This window comes from Amphibalanus amphitrite, unplaced genomic scaffold, assembly GCF_019059575.1.
Source record: "Amphibalanus amphitrite isolate SeventyFive unplaced genomic scaffold, NRLGWU_Aamphi_draft 000191F_arrow, whole genome shotgun sequence".
In the NCBI taxonomy this organism is placed as follows: domain Eukaryota; kingdom Metazoa; phylum Arthropoda; class Thecostraca; order Balanomorpha; family Balanidae; genus Amphibalanus; species Amphibalanus amphitrite.
In genome coordinates this window covers 770996-797040 of record NW_024881686.1, presented here as the reverse complement: position 1 = coordinate 797040, position 26045 = coordinate 770996, and the positions used below count along the sequence as shown (strand labels likewise).

Here is a 26045-nt window from a genome sequence, read left to right as displayed (position 1 = left end):
CCCCGTTCTAATGATGCTGAATACAACTGCTCATAGTATCAAGTTCCACAATCCACATAGTACAACTTGCAACGTCTGCAGTGCTCATAGCATCCTGTCAGCTGCCGGTGGCAACTGCTGGTGTCTGGCAGTTTCTCAGTTGCACGTGCAGACATATCCGGTCCCTATCGACGAAAGCTCTGCGCGCACTTCCGCAGCGGCCAGCGGCTGGTCAGCACCCGGGTCACGTGCTCACCGCAGACCGTGTGGAGGGGGAAGGCACCCCAAAACTGCCCCCCCCCCCCCCCCCACCTCTCCTGTCCGCTGCGCGCCCTCAGGCCACGTGTCCCGACTGCGGAAAAAGCGGCCGCCACCGCGGGACGCGATGACCCATGCGGGTGATCGTGGGGCTAAATGGTGGCGGTCAGGTGACAGTTTGGATCGGCGGGGAAGTTGGACTGGGTCAGAGCGGAGCGGGGAAGTTGCGACACGACCTGGAACATGTCACAGGTCACGGGGAAGGCAAAACAGCGCGATCACCCTGCAGCGCGAACTCGTGGCTGACATGCACTGGAGGTTGGTACGGGCGTATAATGTAGGTCCAGATGTTATTCAGCCGTGCATAGTTCAAACTTCAAAGGATGGTCGTCGGTCGACGCTCAACTTGTCCTGACGTTTTGAGTGGTGACCGAATTCCAGTTGACCTAGTCACTCAAAGTTACATTTAGACCGAGTATCATTTTGTGCTGTTCTATGGTTACCGAGCTCTCGACAGTTAAGCACAAAACTTTTTTAAATTTATTATAAGTGTTTTCCTAATCTGATATGTTTAGTTTTATATTTACATGTAAGAGGTGGTCGTTAAACACAGCCCACAGGGATGCCACGGATTCAGCTCCCTAATCAATCCATCTTCTCAGTTCTCCCCCGCACACGGCAGTCGGTTCAGGGAACAGGAGTCAGGACAGACAGGGAGTACTCGTAGGTAGAGTGTTTACTGTTTACCATCCGACCGTCACCGGTCGGGTCAATAACTGGTGTTTGACAACTCGGTGGACACTGGATACTGTCGGCTGTTACTCAGGTCAAGGAGGGGTCCATGATGGGTCCATGACACCAATGGTCACTGTTTTAGTGCCACCAAAATAAGATAGAATAAGCTGCACACGCTTTGTCTAAACTCGTTGAGTTATGCGATATGATGCCTACTGCACATAAGGCCAAAAGGGCCAAACAAGTTAAAGTGTTCGAGTCAATACTATTCGGTAATCCTTTGGCAAATATGACCTGCTATTTTAAAACATTCCAGATATTGGAATCCACTATACACACACTCGTGCCATATGGCATGACGTTTGATGATCAGTTTGGCAAACGCTTTATGTGGGATATGTGGGTGGGCATTAGTGACTTAGCCACGACATTCAATGGCCCTATTTGCCAGCCCTACTTTTAGCCTGACAATTAGGTACGTTATATTTGTATATAGCACATTGACATATCGCTCGATTCAAAACTGAAAATAGGTAGTACTATAGATTAACTTTGAAACGACCTTCTCCTTGATATTATGTCAAAAATGAAAGAATGGGCTGATCTGATGATGGGCTGTGCCCGAATGCACATGTAAATAATTCTTTCATTTTTGACATAATATCAAGGAGAAGGTCGTTTCAAAGTTAATCTATAGTATTATCAATGCTCCTTGCAAAAGCACTACACGATGAAAATAGGTAGGTACGCCTGTGAACGTCATGTGACCAGATGATGTTTTTAGTAGGTATGACGTGACCATACGGCAACACCGTCGTGAGCATAAATCCTGTTTTTATTTTTGCGTTGCATAAAAACGCTATTTGGCGCTACGCAACGACCCCACATCTTCGCCATAAAGCCGCTTCATATATCACAGGGAATCTTGTCCTTCATACAACATGTCTACTAAAGTGCTCCCTAAGCCCCTGGCCTAATGTGGGCAGGGTTATCTGCGGCGGGAGAGCTGCCCACTTCAGCCGCCGCCGTCCGGGGGCGCCCGCTCACGAGCTGCAGCTCGCCGTTAGCTACCTCAAAGGCGGCAGAGTCCCTGTCGTCTGCGGCGGCGACACCGCGCTGATGAACTGCTGATGAAGTTCCTGACTTGTTTTAATGGCATCCTAAAACTTTCTGAGACGTCGCCGCCGCTTCACTGCATGGTGGTGTACAGTATCATGACTTTAAGCGCCAATGATCATTCAATAGGTCCTTCCCTCCTTTCCAGTTCATGTTATAAAAAGAGAAGAAGTTGTTGTATTTCTTGTTGAAATAGATTGATGGTTTCACCGTTTATTGCCCCCTCAGCCTGCTTACGTTGCATGAACTAAACGCTCAATAGATGTAAGACAACTTTGTGCCGTTGCCATAAGGATACTTCGCCCAGACGTTATAACTTCAATATATTCACGCTAGCGATTTTAATGACGCGTATGTATACCTCAATAATGCAACGATGCAAACCAATAAGTTGAATGAGACACTGGCAATATCAGGTAGCATTGATCAACGCCGTCACCCGATCAGCCGGGAGTGGTAGCAGCCTCTGCCGGGAGTTTCGAGAGATCTGCCGGGAGTTTGGAGAGATCTGCCTGCAGCGCACCAGGTAGTCACACTATATGATCCATTAGGCAGCCACCCCTCCGTGCACTCTGAGCGACACGCCACACCCGACCGTGAACTGGCTCGTGCTGTCCTCAGCGGGACTGTGATGAACGGCGGGACACTCGTCACCTGGAGACCCTCGGAGAGGCTGCGGCGCAGCGCCCGGACCGGTCGCGCGCCGCTCGACCAGCTCCAAATGACTGTATCAGTGCGGTGCGACGCCGGCATCATTCACCCGTCCGCTGGCAGCGCCGCCGACTCTGTGACCTAATCACCCGCACTTGACTCAATTCATTTCTGGGTTACACCAAGACCCGAAGCTATTGATTCTCGGCCTTTCGGCGTCTGAATTATGGCCGCTGCGGTGGCGCCTCGCTGCGGCGGCCGCTGGAAGCTCGGCCGGAGCGCCCCTGGCCGGCCAGTGTGTGTCACAGACCGGGCCGGGGATGGCGGCACGCGCGGCTGACCTGTGACCTGACCCGACCGGCCGGCATGGCGGTGCGTCTGGGCGGCCCGCTGCCGCTGCTGCTGCTGCTGGCCGTGGCGGCCGCTGCCAGCAGCAGGGACGGTAAGGAGGACATCCATATCGCCGGCTTCTTCCCTATGACGGCCGGCGAGCTGGGCGTCGTCAGCGACGGAAACGACCCCGGCGAGCTCGGACGGGGCGTCATGCACGCCGTGGAGCTGGCCGTCAAACACGTCAACAAGGCCAGAGACGTGCTGCCCAGCGTGCGGCTGCACGTCACCTGGAACAACACCCAGGTAGGTGGCGGCCCGGCGCCGCGGCCGGCGGGCGGACAGGGCGCGCGTGAGCGTGTGTCTGTCGTAACGGACACAGACTGCAGTTTGTGGAGGCGGAACACGGGAGTCCGTGGTAGTTTTGTACCGGGGTAGGATCACTGGCGCTGGTCGGCGTCCGGCTGCAAGTTTGCTATATATTGGGCGCCGAAGTTCTAAATCAAATTTAAGTTTACGACGGCTCGTCGATTTGACATTGACGTTGATGGAAGAAGAGTCGGCTATTAGGTTTATTGATTGATGCTATCCACTGCCGAAGGGCTGCAGTCGGTCATCCCCGCCACTGGGCTAATCTGATTTCGGACGAGTTATTCGCGAAATGACTAGATAAGACGTATGCATTTTCCATGCACTCCAACCGGTACGTGATCAGGGCCGATACGGCTGCCTCGGGTGGAACCACCCTGCTGCAATATTGATGCACTGAAACTCCCTTCCGTGCCGGGGACAAAGCTGATGGGAAGGGACTTCATAAGTCCTGGGAGCTGATTAAACTGTCGACAAGTGGTGGCACCTCCCATCCTTGAAACGAGTGACCGTTCTAAATGGCATACATTTTAGTAAATAATTGAAAAACGTATTTCCCATGTATTTGCTTTCTATGCCCTGAGGTGTAATTTTTGTAGGCATGTCTTTACTTGGAATTTTATCTTTTTAGATACCGCTTTTGTGCAGTGGAGGCATGGCACTAGGCAGGAAAAGGTGACCGAAATAGCTGCTTAAGTTTGCTTAATTAGAACTTTTTCTTCGAAAATGGCTATAGTCTCCTCCTAAGCATCTGTTTGTATAACAGACTCCAATTCATGCATCGTCCTTCGACTATAGATTTATACCTAAACTAATGGTTGAGATAATGGGCGAGTTCCATTACTTGAAAATCATTTTGGATACATGAACGCGCATATACCTAACAAGGAAACGGAATGTTTGTTTCAAAAACCTAACGTGTATAAAGCTAAAAAAAAAACTGCAGAAGAGGACAAAGCTGCTTTCTGTGCATAAGTGGATGCATAGACCACTATATACCACTGTATAATGCATATAGTGGTCTATGGTGGATGAAATAAGATGTTGATCATGTGTTGACGTGTACCTATACCGAAGGTTCTTTTAATCCGCAATCGTAAACATTGACTGTCGAAGAAATACGCCTGCCTCATTGGCTCACGTTATCAATCAAAAATGATTTCCTTTTCGACGGAGGTAAGAGCTTGCTCCTAAGTTGACGAGAGACCAAGTAAAAGAGGAATTTTGCGCCCACCGTCAATTGAAACACGGGAATCGAGCTGACCACCGGCGCCGCTGCACTGGGGGCTAATGCGGTGCGAAATGCCGGTGCTGCTCGCGCCGGGTCCATCTGGCCGGGGCCGGTTTGACAGCCGGGTCGCGCTGGCACCATTGTGTCGTCGTGTCCGGTGGGCGGCCACCCTCTATGGACCGGCCATGGCGCCGAGTGGCTGCTTCCGCCGCCTGCCAGCCCTCTCCCCGAGCCATTCCTGGAACCGCGCGCGCCGCGCCCACCAAATACCACCCCCAGCCAGCCGTCCCAGCGACGCCGCTATTATGAGCCGTCAAACGCCTTAGTTTGCCGACTTAAACGGCACGATCCCCTGCGTCAATTTGAGACGGGCCCGCACGAAATGATGATTTACGTCCATTAAATGCCAATGATGTGCTGAAAGTCGAGATAAGCATAAAAGCGTCCCACCAATGCCATGGAAGATCCCTTTAACGACGCAATTAACGGGTTGAATTTATTTAAACCATCTCGCATTTGGGGAACTTTTCCAGAATGCCCGTTTTACTATGACGCTGTTATTTGATTTCATGGAATGCAGGCACCTCAGTCCATTTCATTGCACATCGAAAGTTATAAAACGGGCATTCCATTTTGAAACCAAGAACAATAAAATATCATTCAAGGCAAATAATTTCATTTGTTCTGTTATGGGATCGAACAATGTTTCAATCAGTGAAAAGTTGCTGGAGCGCTACTGCTCCTGCCCAAAGACCGGGTCCATAGTCTGTGCTCACTGCACAGCGCCATAGAGCGCGGCAGAGCCGGACCGCGCACATGAATCAAACGACTAATGAGACGAAAAATCGCCTTCCGCCCGGCACTCGCATTTTCCACTGCACTGGCAATGTTGAGATGTTACTTGCGCCCTTGAAATGACTTTCAGACGGTGGCGAAACGTGACTTTCATAAATGGTCCTGCGCAGAACTGCGAAAATTCCTTTCCATAGTGATGTCGGATGGCTCTGCCGTCTCTGGAACGCTGCCATTAGCGTTGGTACCCATAACGTACCAACGCACAGACACTTGCCAAAAAGTTCGAGAGGACATGTTTTGGCCACCTGCGAACGCCTTTACTCAACGCTGTTAATTTAGAAACGCATAACGTTAGAATCTCCTTACAAATTTTTCTGTAGTCATCGACACGTGAATCAATGACCCCTTATTTATTGCTCGTGTGATGAAGATTTATGTGTTTACGAGTGCTTATTTGCTCATCATCGCCGTCAGAAAACATTCCCTTTGTAGGCTACAATGCCGCATAACTGAGCTGGAAATATTTTAAGACATACAATTATTGCACGAAGCTCATATTCTCACAACGTACAGGGTGTCCGGAATTTATTTGTTTATTAACGATTAAAAATTATTTGCCCTCTGTTCATTTAGCTATAATCCACCGTGCGCTTTAAGAACTGTTGAAATATTGCTTAGACCGTGCCTCAAGCTATCCACAGGGCCGTTAGTCACATGACCTAACCCGGTCACCTAACCTTGACACTTGCGAGGCGCCAGGGGCCAGTGTTTGGCAGGCGTAACTCGCACCTGAACGTGGTGTCTGCTATGACGAAAGAAACTCTTTGACAAAGCGTCATCGAGCTGATGTATCCCAGTCGAAAACATATGGGAAATCATGAAGGAGGAGCTCAGCAAGATTGAACCAGCTCCCACAGAAAACGGACTTTAGAGGAGCCTGTGAAAGGTGTGACTGAACATCAGCGCGGATATTCTGGACATCTTGATCAATGGAATGCCAAAGCCGATGAGGGAATGGATGTGACAGGGCAGGGGATAAATCGGTACATAAACCATGACCCGGTGGCTCTTTGTTTATTAATTATGGCGGCAAGCTGATGGAGGGGCAAATAATTTCCGGACACTCTGTAACCAATTTATCGATTCGACCAGCTAACTATGCACATTTGAATTAAAAATGTCTGAATCTATCTTTTCATGCCTTTTGTTCCTACCTTTTCTATCCCAGCCAGCAAATCGGAGCTTTCCCCGTACGGGGAAGGCCTATGACGAGCTTGGGGCGGGCTCGGGGAAACCCCAACCGTTCTCCTGGGGAAAACGGAGCGTTCGCTTGGGATTTGAGACACTTTGTACGGGGAACTTTGTGCGGGATTCGTACGGGGATACGGTATAACTGCCCAAGCGTTCCCCAAACGTCCCCCAAGCTACCCCCGCGCCGACTATTGTTAAAACCCGTTGTTAAGGTCGGTTCCCCGTACGGGGCTATCGAACATTTTCCCCAAGAAGATCCTGTGCGAGCCCCGCACATTCCCCCACCCGGCTATACTGGTTTATGCTTACTGGAGACCTTCCCCGATCGGGGAAACCGTGATTTTCCCCTAACGTTCCCAGACCTTTTCCCCGCGCGAACCCTGGCCGTTCCCCGACTTGGCAATGGCCCCACTGCCTTGTCTGCTTTTTTCCCCGTATGGAGAAGCCAGTAAAAAACCGCACTGGGAAACAGATCGGGTTCCATTAAAATTGACAATGACTATTTATTTTGTCTGTAAACATACAAATATTTGTATACACATTCTTGTTTATATACAAACAAAATTGTCCACTTGTTTTCCCGCAATAGGGAAACGATAAAACCACACGAGAAAATAATTAGAACCAATCCATTTGGCCATGCCTGTTTATTTCCAGACTTTCAGGACGCTTCAACGACTAGATCAATACACAACAGTCGGCCAAGCATGGTATGTGTCTGTACCACCACAGCCTATACTATTTTTATGTGGAGTCCTTCATTTGATGAAAGGTTAACATACTTGATTTACTCGTTACAAATCAAGACAAACACTAAAAAAAGTTATTGTTCACTCAAAATACATTGTGAACGCTTAGCAGGTGGCAAACATGACATACAGCAGCAGCACAGCAGTGACAAACAACTGTTGACGAACACGAGCACTGGTAACCGGTCTAACCCCAAATCTAACACGTCGAACCCCAGTTTTTCCTCTGCAGTAGGAGTCTGTTCAGCAGCTTTAGAACGACGGCTTTGCTGTAGTCTCCCTACAGCTGGTCCCGCCTTCCGTTCATACTGCCCTGGATCCACAACTCGAGTCTTCCTTCTGGCTGTTTCAGACACATCTCAGCGGTCAGCTGCCGCTGGGAGCCACCTTGCTATGATCCATGTCCCAGCGCATCTCCAGGAATTCTGCGACTGTGGACAAAACAAAAATATGTGCACTTGTAGGTAGGTATATCAATCAGGTTTTACAGCTAGCTACTACATGGAATGTCCTTATATAGAAACTTCAGCTTACGCTGAAACATGTTGAATGCCATTTTATGAAATTACAATTATTTATAACTTTTTCCCCACGAAAAGTGCTTAGAAATTGATTGTGATATAATTTAAATAGTTAATTAAAACAGGAAATAAAATTTCAATAATTAAATTTGTACTTCTAAACATTTCTCATTCCAGGCATAGGCGTAGGAACAGGGGGGGCCGGGGGGGCCATGGCCCCCCCCACTTTTCAGCCATTTTTTAAACTAAAATCTTTATTTTTGATTTAAATACAAAACTAAGAGCAGGAAATGGTTCAGCAAGGTGAGATGAGTACAAAACTGCAAAGAATTTCTTCATAGGGGTATTGGGGCTCCCACAAAGTGACACTGAAGTTTCGCTGGCCCCCCCACTTTTCGTGAGGCTCCTACGCCCATGATTCCAGGAAAAGTCATTAGGTAATAAATGTTCTACGTCTATATTACGCCTTACGAAGTTCCTCGCGAAAGCACTTGACAGATAAATGAACGCCGTTTGACAATTAAAATCGGTTGCTAGTGAATCAAGATAACAATGAAGTGCCTTTCACAAGCAGAGCTGTCTAGTAGAGCTGCTGAAACAGGCTGTTTCCGAAGACAGAAAATGGAGTGCGAGAGCCTATTCAAATGCATGTTATTTATTACAATCGCGTCAATCGTTCGCACATCCCTGTAAGCGGTTGATGCGATCGTGATAAGAAAGAGTGTAAAGAGTGTGTCTCAGCCTTAAGACTTGGATGAAGGACAGGTTGTTCAACAGCTCTAAGCTAACCCCCCCCCCCCCCCAAATAATGTGCTTACCAGCTTCGGCTGGAAGTCGCTCTTCGGTTGCTCATGCGAGCAATTACGCATTAACTCCACGCCGGGTCCATACTGCTGTTGTGGGTTCTGCCAAGTCCCGTCGGAAACCTTCCGGTCGTAACCGGCAGACGTCCCTCTAGAACAGAAGCAGATGAAGCATTATAGGCTGATTACATTATATTGTCCGGGCAATTTAAGGATAATCTCAGACGGAGGTTGATGACCTCAGTCATTTTTACGTCATATTCTGCATATCCTAGACAGTGATCAAGATATTGTGTGTATCGAAAGCTTTGTCTTTTACAATAAACTTAAGTTAGTATCGTCATTTTATATCTGTCATGGATTCGTTACAATTAAGTGCTTTAGCTCATTACCAACACAGCATAGCTTCCTCGTCGAGCTGCGTCCTCCGTTGGTGCCGAGTCCAGCTTCTCACGCACTGACCCCAGCGGTAGATCACGACTTTGGGCACAGGTCCGTCAAGCGGTCACCACATCTCGCCGTTCACCGTCTTCGTTCACAGCTCTGTAGTGTCGCCGCACTCTTCAGTGCCAACCATGGTCTGACCTGGAGCGGTACCTAGCCCACGGCTTGCTAATGCTCACACAACCGCGCGGCGCAGTGACTCTGGACCGACTTCCCCCGTTCGTCCCGTCTGACGCGTCGGCACGGCCCCATTCACGATGACAGATGGCGACAGGAAACGCCCCCAACCAGATGTGCGGACGGAACCGACGGCGGCCGGTCGTTGCTACCCCTCCCTCCCCTCCCCTCGCTGCGTTGAGGCGACACTTCTAAGTCGTAAGCAATGTGTTGTTGAAATTTTGATGCTTTTGTAATTTCAATGCGATGAGTGATGACAGAAGAAAGAAAACGTAATGTTTATGCCACAGCAGTGCGGAAAGAAGCATAGATCCTGAAAGTTGTCAAAGTTGTTTTTACCTCATGAAATAAGGGCACCAACGTTCGTTCAAAGTAATGACGTGTGCGTGTCCTCATCCTCATGGCTTAAGGCCCCGTAAACCAAGACGGCTTTACCTCTCTTTTAGGTCGAAAATTACATAGATGAAATGTCTACAAATAAATGTCTGCGAATAACCGTTTTCATGATAGGAAACTGGTACACAATTGGTAGACATTTGGTCCAGATACGGTGCCGATTTGATCAATTAATCATTAGACATTATTTTCGAATAAAACACTGAAATAAATAGGTATACCTATGATATGAAGATATGAAAGAGATTTGGTGCAAATTTGGTCAGGTTTGATGCATTCGCCAGATCACCTGTCATGAAAACGATTTTAAAAAAATCGTTATATCGTTATATCGTTATATCGTTATAAAAATCGTTATATCGTTATATTTTTTTATTATATCTCCCTTCAATCGATGCATGAGCCTATAGCTCTAGAACTGCTCCTAAGACTGCTTTTAGCATTCCCAAGATGCAATTTTTCTTTGTTGAATACTTGTGGAATTACATTCTGGAAGTCGATCTCAAGCCGTCCTACTGGCGGTTGGGATTCGTCTGGGGATTAAGTGTAAAATCCCGAGCGGGAAATTTCAACAGTTCCCCTACTTATCCCCAATCAAACTGTTCAAGAAAATGGGTCGGGGATAACGCACCCTTCCCCGTACGGGGAATCTGATCTTTTACCCGACCGAACCCCAACAGTGGGGTTTGATTGGGGAATGCTGCTCTTTCCCCGTACGGGGATCGGTATGATTTCCCCATGTCTTTTGAACATATTACCGATATAGTCGGGGAAGGGATGGGGAACACGGACCGTCCCCCGATCCGATAGGGGAATTGTACGTTCTCCCCAAGCCTTCCCCAACACTATCCCCGCACTTTCCCCAACCGAATTGCTGGCTGGGATTTTAACTCATTAGACCGTATTCATCAAGGCCTCTCATTACCGGCTACACTCGACAACAGCGACGAACCATCAATGGTCAGACGCATCAGACAGTTCCAAAGTCACCGAAATCATTCGATGCTGCGACACAAATGTTCCTAGCTGCCACAGCACACGTCACAAGTGCACTGCCAACGATTCACGTCACAACGAATGTGAGTTCTAGAGATGCAGCATACCCTATCCGGGCACAATTTTCTTTTTTCTGCTGTGAGTATTGAATAGTAAAATTGCTGGAAGTGTATAATAACTGGAAAGCTATGTGCATCTTCCTTTAGGGGCATTCCACGTCAAATCAAACACCGAAATCCGTCATCCCCTTCGATTTTTCTGAAAATTTGTAGGCAGACTGGGCATGGTTCAAAACTGAGTTACGTGTAATATTTTCGAAATTTGATAACGTATCGCCGAGATATAGGTCATCGAATATAGCCAAACATGCCACACATCATTTTTTTAAATGCTTATAACTCTGGTTCCTTTTCTGGTATCAAAATGATATTAACAGGGTCTTGTATGCAATTGATAAGGCTTTGATTTTTAATTATAAAATTAAATTGAAGTGACCTTGAAATGCATTTGACCTTGAATTAAAACAGAAAAATTTAAATAGCAAAAAACACGCCACCTTCGATTTGAGTAATTTTTACATATTATGTCCGTCACAATGTTCCTAACCATATGTGAAAAAATTGGAGTGGGCCATTCATAACTTTCGCGGCAAACGCCGTTTTCATGCATCAACATCACGCAACCGCGCGTGACCTTGAAAGACAGAGTCAAGACATGCTTGCTTGTGTACACTTTCTGAAATGAATGATTGCTGATTAGTGATATCCCAAACTCTGCGAGAATGGAAATGCATAGTCATCGTAGTCAAGCATTCACGTTCCATTGTAAAAGTGTCTCAGGCAAACGGTATTTTGCGGTGAATTTTGAGCCGTGTGGAAATGCATCATGAAATAAATTCAACGAAAACATTATCACGCAACGATATCTTCACGTCTTTTGATCTTCACTATACGAAAGAACATACATTTTTGAGTATGTATGGGGAATTTCTAGTTAATCCGATAATAAATATGGCAGTTAGAGTCCTGCTAAGAGTAACATGTCGCCGGCTGAGGCGGGATCGGCCGACGCGGGAAACGCAGCAGTCACAATTTTGTGTTTACACGTTCATATTTCAATTGTTTACCAACCTATTTTCAGAATTCTTTCACCATAAGATTGCCTGTACATTTCTTAGTCTTCTCACAAAATTTGACGCGAATCGAACGTAATCAGCGGTAAGGAGCGCGATGTAAAGACGGAACCGTTCCGTTCCGTCCCGGCACAGTCTACAATTCAGGCGGCGCGTAGCGGTCGGCGCCGGCTGCCGAGTCGCCGCGTTGACAGGATGTTCACTTTACACCGCTATTACTAGAACAGTTGTGAACCGATTTTCTTATGCTTGCACGATGAGATGTGCAATTCAATTCTGGATAGGTAGCCATAAGTAATTTCGCATCAATATTATGAGATATTGGCGAAAAACAGGAGGGGTGGGGCGAAATTCACTCTTCCCCCTCCACTGCGCGTGCTAACATACGTTTGCATATGTGCCATTTTCTTCAAAACTTATGAATGGCCACTCTAATTTTTTCACAGGTTGTTAAGAATATGGTAGGCAATAAAATATATGAAAATGAGCCAAATCGAAGGTGGCGTGTTTTTTGCTATTTCAATTTTTGTGATTAAGAACAGAGTTAAGCAAATTTCAAGGTCATATATTTAAGTCGATGCAATTCTAAACAAATGCTTAAGAAATTACCTAAACAGTAAGGTTTATTTCATTCAAATCAAACAAGTACAACCAAAGTTATGGTCGTTCAAAAATATAAAGATGCAACATTTTGTAAAAATTTGATGCCCTATATTTAGAAGACCTGTGGTCAGAATGTGCAAAAAACATCAATTTAATGTCCAGGGCGACACAGGAACTCGCTCACAAATTTATAATGAAATCGCTGATGGTAAGGTGCAAAACAACCGATTTTGGTTCGATTTGACGTGGAATGCCCCTTTAGTAGTCGTCGGCTTATTTCGTTTTGTTCAGCGCAAATACCGTACCTAAGGCAATCATCACAGAAATTGCGTCACCTGTATTGCAATGTAGCACGCAAAATCCATGGGTGTAAGTGCGTTCTTTGGCTACGCATTGCGGGCGCGACCCGGCGTTTATAGCTTCCAGTAGGAAGGTACATACCGGGTGGCCCAAAAAAAAAAAACGTTCCGAACTTTGGAGGCCTATATCTCAAATTAAAGTGCAAATAACGGGCCAAAATTTTCATCCAGTTTGCGTCACTTCTTTGCGCATTGGTATGCCAAATTATAACACTGTACCATCATTTTCAAGCCAGCAATCTTATGTTGAATGAAGCAAGACGTTTTTGCTTTTTTTGCTGTTGTTGAACGGAAGTAATGATTGGCTTAGACGTACCATGTTAGAAAAAATACAAAAAATAGAACAACGTGAATGATACCAGCGCGTGTGTTGCTATTTTAGATATTTTTGTCACACTTATGTGCCAAATATTCAAATACTAAGCCAAAGTTGTGTTAATGGATGCCATTCGTTTCAACACAAGTCCTGTTTCGAGGCGAAGCCGAGTGGCACGGTGCATGGGTTACTGCTGATCGCCCTCCCTTCAAGAAGATCAAATAGTAAATCGACCGAATAAGGAAAAAAGCTAGAGGGAATGTGTCACCCTGAGGCCTGAACCACCAATGAGACTAGTTGCCAGTAGCAGTCATGGCTGTAGGCCGTGGTGCCGAGATGGAAGTGGCCCGTTCATTCATATTTTTGGTAAACATCAGAGCAAAAAAGTGATTTTTACATGGCATGCTAGAAACACGAACCGTTTAAAAAGTAATTGACCGAATAACATGAAAATCATACCATTCACTGAAAATATATGTCGCATTGACTATTGGAAGTTTCAATGTTGTATCTTTATCACTTTCTGAGAAATATTGATTTAAAATTGGGAACGTTTTTTCTGGGCCACCCGGCCACCCCACCGGTACATTCGTGCTCCTGTGCACTCGCATTCGACTCACCGCTGCATGAGTGCAGAACGTGGTGTCTTTATCGTTTTTCTGTTTGACTTTTTGCTAATGGCGCTCAAATGATACGGGTTGTATAGCAGTTATCCAAATCCGAGGCGTATCATAACGTAAGTGCGTGCCCGCGGTTGCACGAAATCTCAGTAAAACTGGAAATGCAATCTGCACGGTGACTATAAATAGCAATCTGTTCATAAACCAACTTATTATGCTCGCATCGTTTTTGTAAAAACTGATGCCACGAGCTCGCTGTTATCCGCTGGTGCCTGGGGAATTCGCTGTGAACGTCAACACAACAATATCAGATATCAGATTTGTAATAGCATCAAACAGAGAAATCGGTCAGATCAGCTAGTTGGGCTCCGGACTGTGTTACCAGGCCTGTCTCGTGCCCGGCTGTGGCCGCTCTCCATTGGTGATGCGCGCGGTGCAGCCGCCGGTCCGTCTGATATCCATAATGCGCGCGGTATGAGGTGGGAAGCTGTGCCGATTGTTTGGCGAGGCGCCCGCAGGGGACGGGACGGGACGGGGACGGGGCAGGGGACGGGGAGGGGTGAGCTCCGGTCGGGGTCGGGGTCATCACTGGGACCACCTCCTCAACCAAAGCAGGATGGATTCGGAATGACAATGCTTGCGTTGTATGGATCAACGGCTTCTTATTTATGGGATTTTATTTGTTGATGGAATGTGGGCACGTCAATTGCGTCGGTTTGATAGAGTTTCGCAAACGAATGCACTGAGCTGCCCTGGGCGCTGAGTTTGACAATAAGCTGACTATTTTCCGACTCAACAAAGTTGCATGCAAGAATACGGTATCATCAAAGATAATACAACGACCCGCGATGTTCAATATTGGATTTTCTGGCCCACAGACTGGGCGTGATTGCCCTCCCAAAGATCCTGATCACATCATAACCGAATGGAATCTGCCTGAGTGGCGGCCTTTCAGATGGAACGCGCGGCCATAGTAGCGCATTGACGGGGAAACATGACAAAAAGTGAGGGTGGTGCAGCGAAACTTTGGATCCTACTTTTGCAGGAGCACTATTTCTTTTGTAAGAACTTAGGTAGTTTCCTTATTATCGAATAGGTCTTGCGTGACTGTCCAATAGGTGAGTGGCTGGTTGTCTTTGGTCTCTCTCTCTCTCTCTCTCTCTCTCTCTCTCTCTCTCTCTCTCTCTCTCTCTCTCTCTCTCTCTCTCTCTCTCTTTCTCTTTCTCTTTCTCTCTGTCTCTCCCCCTCTCTCTCTCGCTCTCGCTCTCTCCCTTCTCTCTCTCTCTCTCTTCCTCTCTCTCTCTTCCTCTCTCTCCCTTTCTCTCTCTCTCTCTCTCTCTCTCTCTCTCTCTCTCTCTCTCTCTCTCTCTCTCTCTCTCTCCATCTATCCCATATCTGCAAGCCATCAACACCACATTATTCCCGTAGTATCGCGCTGGGGAGGGGAGCCGCTCTCAGATGCGTGCGATGCTGACCGCTACAATACTGCGTCCCGGTCGGTGCAAAATCGGGTCGCCACTGTCCAGTGCGGTGAGGGGTGTTTCAGTTTGGTGGGTCCAGCGCACTGCGAGGGTGTTTCAGTATCGGTTAGACTGTCACCCTGTGCAGTGTGCAGTGAGCGGGGTGTTTCCGTATCGACCATTCCGTGCGGGGCCTCCATCGCCAGCGGTGCTGCGTGCCGCCGGACCCGGAACCTCCGCGACTCGGCACGACACTGGGCCACGGCAGCACGGGGCCCGCCGCCGCCCTGTATATGTACATATATCACAGTCACCGGGCCACGGCAGCACGGGGCCCACCGCCGCCCTGTAGATCACAGTCACTGGACAGGGTCCGCTTTGGTCCGCTCTATTCCACCGGGTCTGGGTCTGGGCCAGGGTCCACACTCCACATCTGCTCTGTCACACCGGTTCCGCTTGCTGCTGTGTGAGCCCGCAGTAGTGACGCCGCAGGGTGAATTGATGGAGCGTAAAATACTGCTTTACCTTGCCTTTTGGACATACCGCGCTACTTACTTTAACCCGGCAGGCGGTGGGCCTACCAGCCACCTTCCGCGCGGGGGGGGGGGCATTTTTTTGCCCCCCCGTATCTCCGAAACTACTGGACGGATCCGGAAAATTCAAACGGCGTTCGATAGCCCTGTCAAATTTGTTGAGGGAAACCAAATTTCATTGACCTCGGGGTCACCGATGACGTCACAGGTCAGGTCAAAGATAAAATGTTTCACCGTTCACGGGGCATCTAGGGAAAGCGATATAACACCGAGTAAAACGCATTTTGTCGAAAATAAGCGATAAGGCGTCAGTTGTCTAGTACATATGTTGCTATTAGAGGTCACTGGTCATACCAGGTCAGGCCACAGGTCAGGTCACCAAAGGTCACAAGGGTCCCCACATGAGCCCAACTTTACTAAGGTTATGCGATGCATGTTTTATGGCCAGTTTTTCATTTCCAACTCAATGGTGTTGGTTATAAGACCATCAGGTACGGTTTAGGTCACTTTCCGGTGGAGGTCAGGTCAAGGTCAGGTCAAAAAAGGTCAAATTTCAAAGTTGATATTTTTGCATAAAATGGGTATCTATTCGATGCAGCTCGTCATGTGGAGTCTAATGGTGGCATTTGTTTTGCGCTACAAGGTCTAGAATCGCTAAAAATCGAGTTTGAAAATGTGACGTCATCAATTTTGAACAGTTTTTTCGCTATAACTTGGCCAAAAAAGAGGTATCGATCTCAAATTTGTTATGTAGATAGAAGGTGGTACGAACTATTACATATATTCCGTTTTTTTCGAAATTCAAAAAACTTTTTGGTTTTTTTGGCTATTATATTCAAAAAATATATTTTTTATTTTTGGGGGTCAAAATCCAAAAAATTCAAAAACTGAAATATCAGTTTTGTAGCCCTTTTGATCCCACACCTTTTATGTCTGAAACATTTTTCTGTATCTCTAAAGCTGTAGGCCTGACAGCTCTTCCCGCTAAAACCATTTTTTGGGTCGAAAATGACAAAAATGACGTCACTCTGACGTCATTAGCGGCCAACCTATCATAGCCTTTGGAAAAATATTTGCTCACCATGTGCGCTAGCTGCTCCCGGGAGGGTACTGAAAGTTTGGTGACGATTGGCGCAGCGGTTCTCGAGATATATTGAAAAAACTAGGGGGGGGGGGCAAAAAATGCCCCCCCCCCACCGCCTGGAAGGTTAATCCTCTCTTCTTCGTCATTTGCTTCGATTTTTGTGTTCATCCTTGTCATGGACCACGACTTCAGCTCTCACGACTTCAGTTGCAGCTCTCCCGGGACATAAAATGTTAATGCTGCAGCGAAATCAGAGTCCTAAGTAGACCGATTAATACCGGTGTTCTTCGTGTATTTTAATGTTATATACCTGGAACTGAGAATTAACTGTGCCCCAGAACTTCGTCAGGTGTGACTTGTAGTTACATTACAGTCTGACGTAACATTATTGCACATTGTTTGGCACTCGAGAATAGTTTCAATTCTTAAGTCGGCCGTAAGAACTACAAAGCTCGCTTCGTTCGATTGAATCGAATATTCATGATTCAAGTCATCAGCAATAGCGCTTGAGAAGTAATCCAAATAGCATGATTCTTTGCAAACCAAAGGAGGTTGTCCGTATTTCTAGGTCATACAAAGCGCTTCTGGTCATGCAATTTTACTGAAATATGATGAATCAGCCAACCACCAAACGGGAACAGACCCGTGCTGGAAAGTGCGACCATGGTTTATGGATCTGTCTACGAATAATCCATCGCTCCACATGCATTCAGCACCCAAATTAGCCATTCAGAGGCATGGAAAGACCTGACGATAATTCAGACGGTATGTGGCCACTGGCCACCAGTTAGTTTGCGGCACATGTAACAATGTATCATGGAACAGTAGGTACATATGCACTACATTTGCCACCTCACTGGTTCGACCATGCTTCCCAGCTAAAACAGCTCGAGTGTTGCCCGGTGGTTTGATATGCAGCGTTTACAGGTGGCCGTGGCCGTCACGGTATCACGATAAACGTCACGATGGCTGTCACGGTGTCCCCCATTTGTCACCAATCCCGACTACCGGCGGGTGTCATCGTTTGACCGTCAGTGACACACTTGAACCTCATTAGTAACGCATGCTTAGTTAGGCCCACCGTAACCACGGTGGCTCGTTAAATTCATTGCCGCCAGGCGCCACCCGGCCGAAATTGATGGCTTCTGTCGACTCTCAGCCGGTTATGGCACGATTTGGTTGCGTAGATATGCATTGGCTCGTCATTAATAAGTGGCGGCTGTTTATTGGCTCCTGCCGGCGACACAGGGGGCTCATATTGACCGCGTCGCGCGGCCCTCGGACTGTTCGTTAACATTGCTGAGTGGATTTCTGTTCAGTGACGAGTGGCCCGGTATTACTGACATCACTTATGGTCGTGCAGTGTGTTTATCCACAAACACCAGCCTGGAAAATAAGGAAAGAAATTGCCTGCTAGGGCCCTAAGTTGGTTGATGAATCTTTTAACGAAGAGGTCCACTGTCCCGAAGAATATGAATTGCACAAATCACGCCATCGCCATGATGGCTCAATCTCACGAATCTTCGACTTAAAAGCTTACAAATTGACTTTCATTAACTAACAAAATGAAAGACTAATGCACCGTTCTCTTTTAGCACCAACTACCGCAGTGCAATCTGACGGGACCGGGCCCGCTCCCGTGCAGTTTCGCCGCGACTTTTTCCTGTCTCCGCCGGGCGCTCTCAGCAGTCGGCTCACGCGCGCGGGGCGGCAGCGGCCACTAGTCAGCGGGGCGCCGGTCCTTGGGGTGACACAGGGCCGCAGCCGCCGGCCATCGCCAGACCGGTCATCGGCGATTCCGAGCGCGCACGGCGCCTCGACAAAACGGCGCTGGCCGGCCGGCAAAGAATCACGTCCGGGCTATCATAGCGGCGGCGAGCCGGCGGCGGCCGATCGCCGTCTGGTGCGATCGGAACGGCCGCCACCCGACCGGACTTCGAGCGGAACGGATCCAGACCAGGAACCGACCTGACCCCAACACCGATCCCGACCAGACTGTGACCAGACTTCGACTCCACTCGAACTAAACCGGACTGACTCCAACACCGACCCGACCTGAGCCGACCTGACCCAATCCAACACAGACCTGGTCCGACTCGACCCGAAACCAATGTCGCCCGACTCGACTGGACCCGACTCGTTGAAATATAGCGAAGTCCGCTGAGCTCCCACAGGTCTCCCACTTTTCTATGGCTTTCCCCCTCTCGTGAGCGCCGCTCTCACAGCAGCCGCACGGTGTTATTGGCGAGATCGGTGAGCTTTGACGAGCGGCGGTGGGCGGATGTTGAGGGCCTCGCGGAATGCCCCTGCCAGGTGACCCCGCTATTTCGGGCGGCTGATTGCTGCACGGTACGCCGAGCAGAGCACAATCAACTTATCAAATTAAACGGACGCCATTGACGATAGAATCCGGACCCTCGCTATAGGAAGCCTTAAGGTAAAATATCGCTTTGTTCTCTTTTGGTTCAAAGAATCCCGTGCAGGTCTTCTCTCTCGCAGTGCAATGTCAGATCGGTTGCCGTTTTCATCATGTCTCGACAAACATTGCAGCTCGTCGTCAGGCTTGTGACGTCCCCCGGGGTCGCCGGAGAGCAGACTCTATGCAAACTTCATCAGCCGGCTCGGATGGCGGCGCGGCCGAGCGGCCGACACTCATGGTCCTCGGGGATGGCGGCGGCCCGGCCCGGCCTGTTCGGAGCAGGCCCCGCCGCCCGATCGGGAAGGTAGTCGGCGCTTCACTGGACTCGGGGGACTGGGTACGGTGTGATACACGGTGAACCGAAGCGAGGTCAAGGTCGGTCGTCTCCCAAGGCTGATGTTTCGAGGAATGCAAAGTATCAAACCAGCTATTTTGGTTGGTTTCTCATGGGCTCATCCAGGATATTCATTTGTTCAGTTATTGCTGTCGGTGGAACGCTTCTATCACTTACATTCGTTACTGTGTACCCACACCCTATCATTTACCCAAGGCGCCTCTCACGCCATCGGACCACTGTTTCTTCTCGTCCCGCTCTGGCTCTGTCCACATTCTCACATTTCTCTCCGACCTCTTGCCGCCATTACTGCCCTCTCTGGCCGTGTGATCGGGGGCCCTCGACGCTCGGCGCCGTGACGTCTCCAGTTTCAGTCCGCTGGAGGAGGTGCAGTCGGCAGCGGGGGGGGGGGGGTCGCCGGGCTCATCCATTAGCCCGCGGCGCAGCGCTCCGTGTCAATTTGCCTGGCCGAGCGGCGGCTCCCCAGCCAAATACAGCTCGCGGGGCACCGATAGGCACCTGTTGCCCGTTTGTTGTCCGATATCGTCTTACCCGGCCGGTGGAGACCAATTGACGTGATGAGCGCTGATGACCCCGTGTCGACTGGCCGCGACGTTAGGACGGTCCGCGGCCACTGCGGAAGGGAAGTTTCGCTCGTTCATGGCAGCCAGCGCCGGCCGCCGCGGCTTACGAGACATTTTATTTATGCTGGAATGGTGTCATGAGTCGTGCAACTGGCCATGTTTCATTTTACGCTCATTTATTGCACATACTTGGCTGCAAAATGAAATGGCTTATGCTTCTGGAAAGTAGTGATAATGACGATTAGGGCATCGAGAATGCGTTTACATTTGCCCGAAAGGTAGCGTGAAAAAATACTAATGCGATGTGGAAATAGAGTCGCTTCGTCAATGGAATGCACTATGTAATTATTTATATCTTACTGCTTTGTATGCAATTTTGCCAATCTAATTCTTCACTTCTTTCATGGCCGTGTCCGTTGTTTCAGTAGAACCTTGGTGGATAAATAAATGAATGTCAGCAATGCTTTGAATTTGAAAGTCAGAAACAATAAGATTCTTAGAAGCTGCAACAAGTTTTAGATGCCTTCCTTTCCATTGGAAATCCACTCCTTAACGAGTACTTACAATCAGGGATGCGGAGCCGTGGAAATTTCAGACGGCTCCGGCTCCGGCTCCGGCTCCGGAGAAAAAAATCGGCTCCGGCTCCGGCTCCGGCTCCGGGTGAAATGTTATGGCGGCTCCGGCTCCGGCTCCGGCTCCGAGTAAAATGGTCCGGCTCCGGCGGCTCCGGCTCCGACTCAGTACATCCCCTACGCAATCAATTAAATACGGGTGGAAGAAAAATTGGATTGGTTATACGCGTTACTCTTTGCCATGACCGGCTCACCGCGTCCCCGCGCAAACGCACCTCGGAGAGAACTGGCAGAACACAGGGCTAGGAAGCGATGGCATTGGAAACGCAGTCGCCGCGAATCGGAGTTCAGTGAACCATCGTAAGCTGACACCCGTCTCGGCTGCATTGGGGGGTGAGGGGTGGGGGGGGGGTGTGGGATGAGACGGTGCTGGGAGTCGCAGTCCACTGCACTGGTTTGAAAACAATGGCCGTCACCTGATGACTGGTCCTCATGTTCTGGGGATGCAGTAGACGTGGGGGGGGGGGGGGGGGGAGAGCAAACAGGAAGTTGTTTGCGTACTGTGGGATACTGGGGATATTCGGATTTTTTTCATTCACTTGATGGCCCATGACGTAAGTACCATATGTTTTACTGCCTTGTACTGTCAAACCGAACTAGGTCAATTATTTTTTTTCCTCTTCAAAAAATAAAAAGGAGCCGGAGTCGCCCCCTTTTTTGGCGGCTCCGGCTCCGGCTCCGGCTCCGGGCTATATTGTTTCACGGCTCCGGCTCCGGCTCCGGCTCCGGGCAAAATATGCCGGCTCCGGCGGCTCCGGCTCCGACTCCGGCTCCGGCTCCGCATCCCTGCTTACAATCATTGGTATATTTGTTTTCGGCGTCGTTGCCGGTGTGGTCTGGTTTCCGCTCGTGACTGGGCCCAGTTCAGTGTTGGCTGCGTGCAGTCTCCCGGTTCGTGTCGGAGCCCCGTGTGTTGAGCCGCCGGCCCCGGCGGGCTGCGGGCTGCGGGCGGGCACGCGCCTCCCCTCCCCTCCCCTCCACGGTCGGCGGCCCCCCTCCCCGATGCAGGGTCAAGTTTGGGAAGGTCGGTGCGGCGTGCGCGCGACTCCGGCGGCCGAGACGGCGCGCGTGCAGCGAGCGCCGACACCTGTCCACTGCCAGCCGCGACATGGTTTAGTAATGGGCCGCGGCTCCGGACCTCCGGGCCGGACCGCATTCCGGATCGATCCGCCGACGCAAACACTATGCAACTTGCAGCCGAGCGCAGCATTTACGGTCATCCGGACGGTCCAGCGCGTACAAACAAGGTCATCAGGGTGTGAACGTGACCGCCGGACAGGGCCGGGCAGTGGCGCCGCGCCGGTGAGCCCGCCCAGCACACGGCGCTGTGTCAGTGTGTGCATGGAAGGTGCGCTCCTGGTGCCTGTTCAATAAACCCTTCAAAACAGTGAACCAGGTGACAACATTGCAGCTGCCACTTAAGGGCTACGTTATAATTAAGAACTTAAATAATAACAGAATGCTAGGTCAACTCTCGCTGATCTTTATTTGAAGTACAGGCAGGGAGCATCAGAAGCTGTATGAGATACATACATCCGCCCGGCATTTATATCGTGAAATTTTGTAAAATTCTCGGCTAAATGGAAATATCCCAGCACTACTACGTTTTTAGGCGATTTCTTTCTATACAGGTATTTATAATGACACATGTATGCGCAAAGATACTCGGCCCTGTAGATAAGCGAGCCCTCGCTTTCCTTCCCTCCCGTTCATGATGCCTGTCGCCGGAGCGTTCGGTCTGAATGTAGTCGTCTCTGGCGCAGTATACTCTTATCTGGCGCGGTGCTCATCAGGGCAGGACGGCAATGATTGGCCTCATCGGCCGACCATCATGCCGCTCGCCAGCAGCTGATCAGGCGTAATCACTCGGCGGACGGCCGGACGGTCACGTGATCAAATCATCGCCGGCGGCGGCGCGCGACCGGGTGCCGCGGACCGGGTCGGTCGGCGCGCGACCGGGTGCCGCGGGCCGGGTCGGTCGGGGTCCGGCCGGGTGCCGCGGGCCGGGTCTGTCGGGGTCCAGCCGGCCGCGGGCCGGGCCGGGTCGGTCGGGGTCCGGCCGGCCGGGTGCCGCGGGCCGGGCCGGGTCGGTCGGCGCGCGACCGGGTGCCGCGGCCCGGGTCGGGTCGGTCGGGATTCGGCCGGCCCCGCGGGCCGGGTCGGTCGGGATCCGGCCGGCCCCGCTGGCAGGATCATCGGGCGTCCGAGACGACGGATAGTTTCCAACTATGCTGCGATACTCTAGTTGTCGTTAAATGACAAAAAAACTTTTTTTTTGTTTTATAGGCGCCATGCGAACAGACGAGGTAAGTTCAGGATGATTTAGACGCCACCCAAGGCAGTCAAAGCAGCACATCTAAGCCATAGGTCGCCGTTCCGTCTGACTCATTAGTTCAGAATCCCATAGACGAATGATTCAAGGACCGTTCCATTAACTGGGTAGTTCCATTCCCTGGTGATTGGAATGCGGCCAACCCTGCCACTGCTCTCATTCATCGGAGATGTCAAACCGGAGTATGTCCAACCGTCCAGTCCTGTCACTGGAGTCACGGAATGGAGTATGTCCAATAGTCCAGCCCTCTCTCCGAATAGCTAACAGGCCGGAGTGGCCACTGGCCAGCCCCCTCTCCGGAGTCACGGCCAGCAATGTCCAGCCCCCTCTCCGGAGTCACGGCCCGCAGTGTCCAGACCTCTCCCCGGAGACGGCTGGAGATTGACGGCGGGCAAGTTTGCGCCGTGGCGACACGGCTGGGCGCCGACGCCAGGCCAACAGGCCGCATGAATCTCGTCCACGGGCCGTCGGTCTGAACCGAGCTTAAAACTTGTCTCATGAACCGCGGCCGAGGTGCCGCCCAACAGCCGGCCCGCGGCCGCTGTTATAAGGTCACGATTTGTGGGTTTCATGACGCCGCGTGTCACTGGATATGACGGGGCCTGGGGGACGCCAGATGCCGCCATCGAAGTGTAGCTAGTTTATTGGAGTTTTTCCCTTCCACATACATTATCTAGAAGTTTGCTTGAGTGCCACGCTCAGCGGAAAACCTCGAAACCATTTGAAAAGTCACCAAGACTCTTCTTAGCAGTTGCGTGTTTCCAGCTTTTAGTTCCTAGAAACGCAAACCGATGTGAACAGTCTGGTGGCAGAAAACTTCGTGGAAGCTTCTTGTGTGTACAACACTTCACCATCAGCCGTGAAGATGGTAAAGATGCTGGGAGATGCTCATGAGAAATTTTTAAAGAAACTGATTTAGTGTTAGGCCTAAAGAAGATTCATTACCACGCACAACCTATTTTCTAGCTTGTGAGATGTGTTTGTAGTTAAGCTAGCACGCCTTTCTTCTACTTTTCCCGCAAACATTACTTATTCAACCCTCGCCCGCACATGGGGGGGGGGGGGCTGGTTGCCACCCCCAGGTAGTTTTTCTGCTCTGCACTCAATATTGTTATTGCTAGAAGCCTGATTTTTCGTATAGCTGCTCCTCCACCATTTCTTGATGTCCACTGAAAATTTCAAGTTTCTGTGGTTTTTGATTTCGGAGATATGACCTTGTTTTTCAGGTCATGTCATGACCCAAATGACCAATTCTCAACATCTTGCGTCGGCTATGGGCCTTGTGAGCTTTTGACACATTGATTTCGGCCTTTTTTGCCAGTCTTACGTCCCACCTATCATGGAACATGTTGTTCGACGATCTACAGATGTCAAGGTCAGGGTCAAGATCAACCTAGGTCATCTAAAATAATTGCGTTTTAGGCAAGCTGAACTTACTTTTCGTGAAGTTTTTTGACTGTATTTTTGGTAAAAGCTTCTCAGGTCATGATTTCATGTAATATGGACACATAAACAATCGGTGCACACATCAGTATACACACAGACACACACAGACATACAAACACATATCATTGACCTTGACCTAACTTGACCTGAAATGACCTCAGCAGCAAAAACCTGGTCGGGTAGTGTGAATAAGAGGTTCTAGCTGGCTTGGCACCAGAAAACGGCATCGTCATCGGTATATGATAGGCAGCGCACTTGATATCCAACAGTGACCCAAAACAGCAACATTTTTTAGTTTGACCTGACCTGGAAGGTCAATGACTGACCTGAGAAGGTAAAACTGGGTATCATTGGATTTGTCTCTTCCCAAAGAATCTTTTTGGTCTTTACCGCGAAGCTCTATCTCCAACAGGAACGAAATGGCGCGGGGGTGGCAACCCCCCCCCCCCCATGTGCGTTCTAGGATGGGAAAATGGCATGTGCGGGCGAGGGTTAAACAAGATAACGTCATTATTTATTTAATTGTCTATAAATGCACCATTCAAAGGGCTGAAAACCTCACGCTCCCAGTTCATCAACCGATCGAACAGAGTCCACTCCCAGCAGATCTGCCCTGAGCCGCGGATCACTTGCTGGTCCTGAGAGCGGCACGGTGACCTCCCTCGAGCGGCACGGTGACCGCTCTCGAGCGGCCAGGACGAGGCTAATTTATTCATGATTGTGCGATGACCGAGCGCTGGCTGCTCTCCAGTCGACTCATTAGGTAGTTGGCGGCCGGGCGAGCTGCGTTTGCTGATTGCAGCACACTTAGCTGGTCGCGCCAGGGAAGAAAAGAAAGCTCGTCTGATTTTCGTGCGCGGCACACTGAGAGGAGAGACATCAGTGGCGGCGGCGGCGGCGGCGGTCCGCCATCGACCCGGCGCCGCGCGCGCTGGGCGGCCGAAAGCGGCGGCCGCCCTGGAGTGGACCCCTCGGGCGCGGGGCCCAGCGGCCCTCCTGCTGCGCGTGCCATCGCGTATCAGCGCCACATTGTGTCAGACCCCTCACCGAGGGTCATCGAATGCTCTCGGAGCTCGGCGAATGGCCGCTTTCCGGTCATCCTCCGACACCAGACCAACGGACACCATCGGTCACATCGGTCACATCGGACCGAACTGAAGCAGTCCACCGCCCGCCCTATGGTCATCATGAGAGATGATCGGGATAACGCAGGGCTAGACTAGAATAACATGTGACCTACTACGGTACAGCGCCGTGCCATACCCAGCCTGCTCTGCGATACAATCACTGAATGTGCTATAAATGGAACACGCATTCACAGCCTTTCGTAAGCTTTATTTAGGCATTACGTTCTTTTTTTTTGCATAAAAGTATACAGTCATTCTACTTT

At 49.8% G+C, this 26045-nt stretch overlaps 1 protein-coding gene and 1 long non-coding RNA gene across 3 annotated transcripts in view; one reads left to right on the top strand and one right to left on the bottom strand.

The window, feature by feature from the left end:
- The first annotated feature begins 3037 nt into the window (after positions 1–3037).
- The window catches only part of LOC122384474 (gamma-aminobutyric acid type B receptor subunit 2-like), a 133128-nt gene continuing 110120 nt past the window's right edge, over positions 3038–26045 (top strand). The window contains exon 1 of one of the 2 annotated variants that reach the window (XM_043371889.1): positions 3038–3375. In XM_043371889.1, the coding sequence (XP_043227824.1) occupies positions 3106–3375 (270 nt within the window). In that variant the 5' untranslated portion in view covers positions 3038–3105. The remainder of the gene's footprint in view (positions 3376–26045) is intronic. The other variant, XM_043371890.1, reaches the window with a different exon arrangement.
- Positions 7339–9500, bottom strand: LOC122384476. Its single transcript, XR_006257047.1, has 3 exons — positions 9181–9500; positions 8804–8939; positions 7339–7895 (listed from the first exon to the last, which is right to left on the bottom strand). It is a non-coding gene; the product is annotated as an uncharacterized LOC122384476 (long non-coding RNA).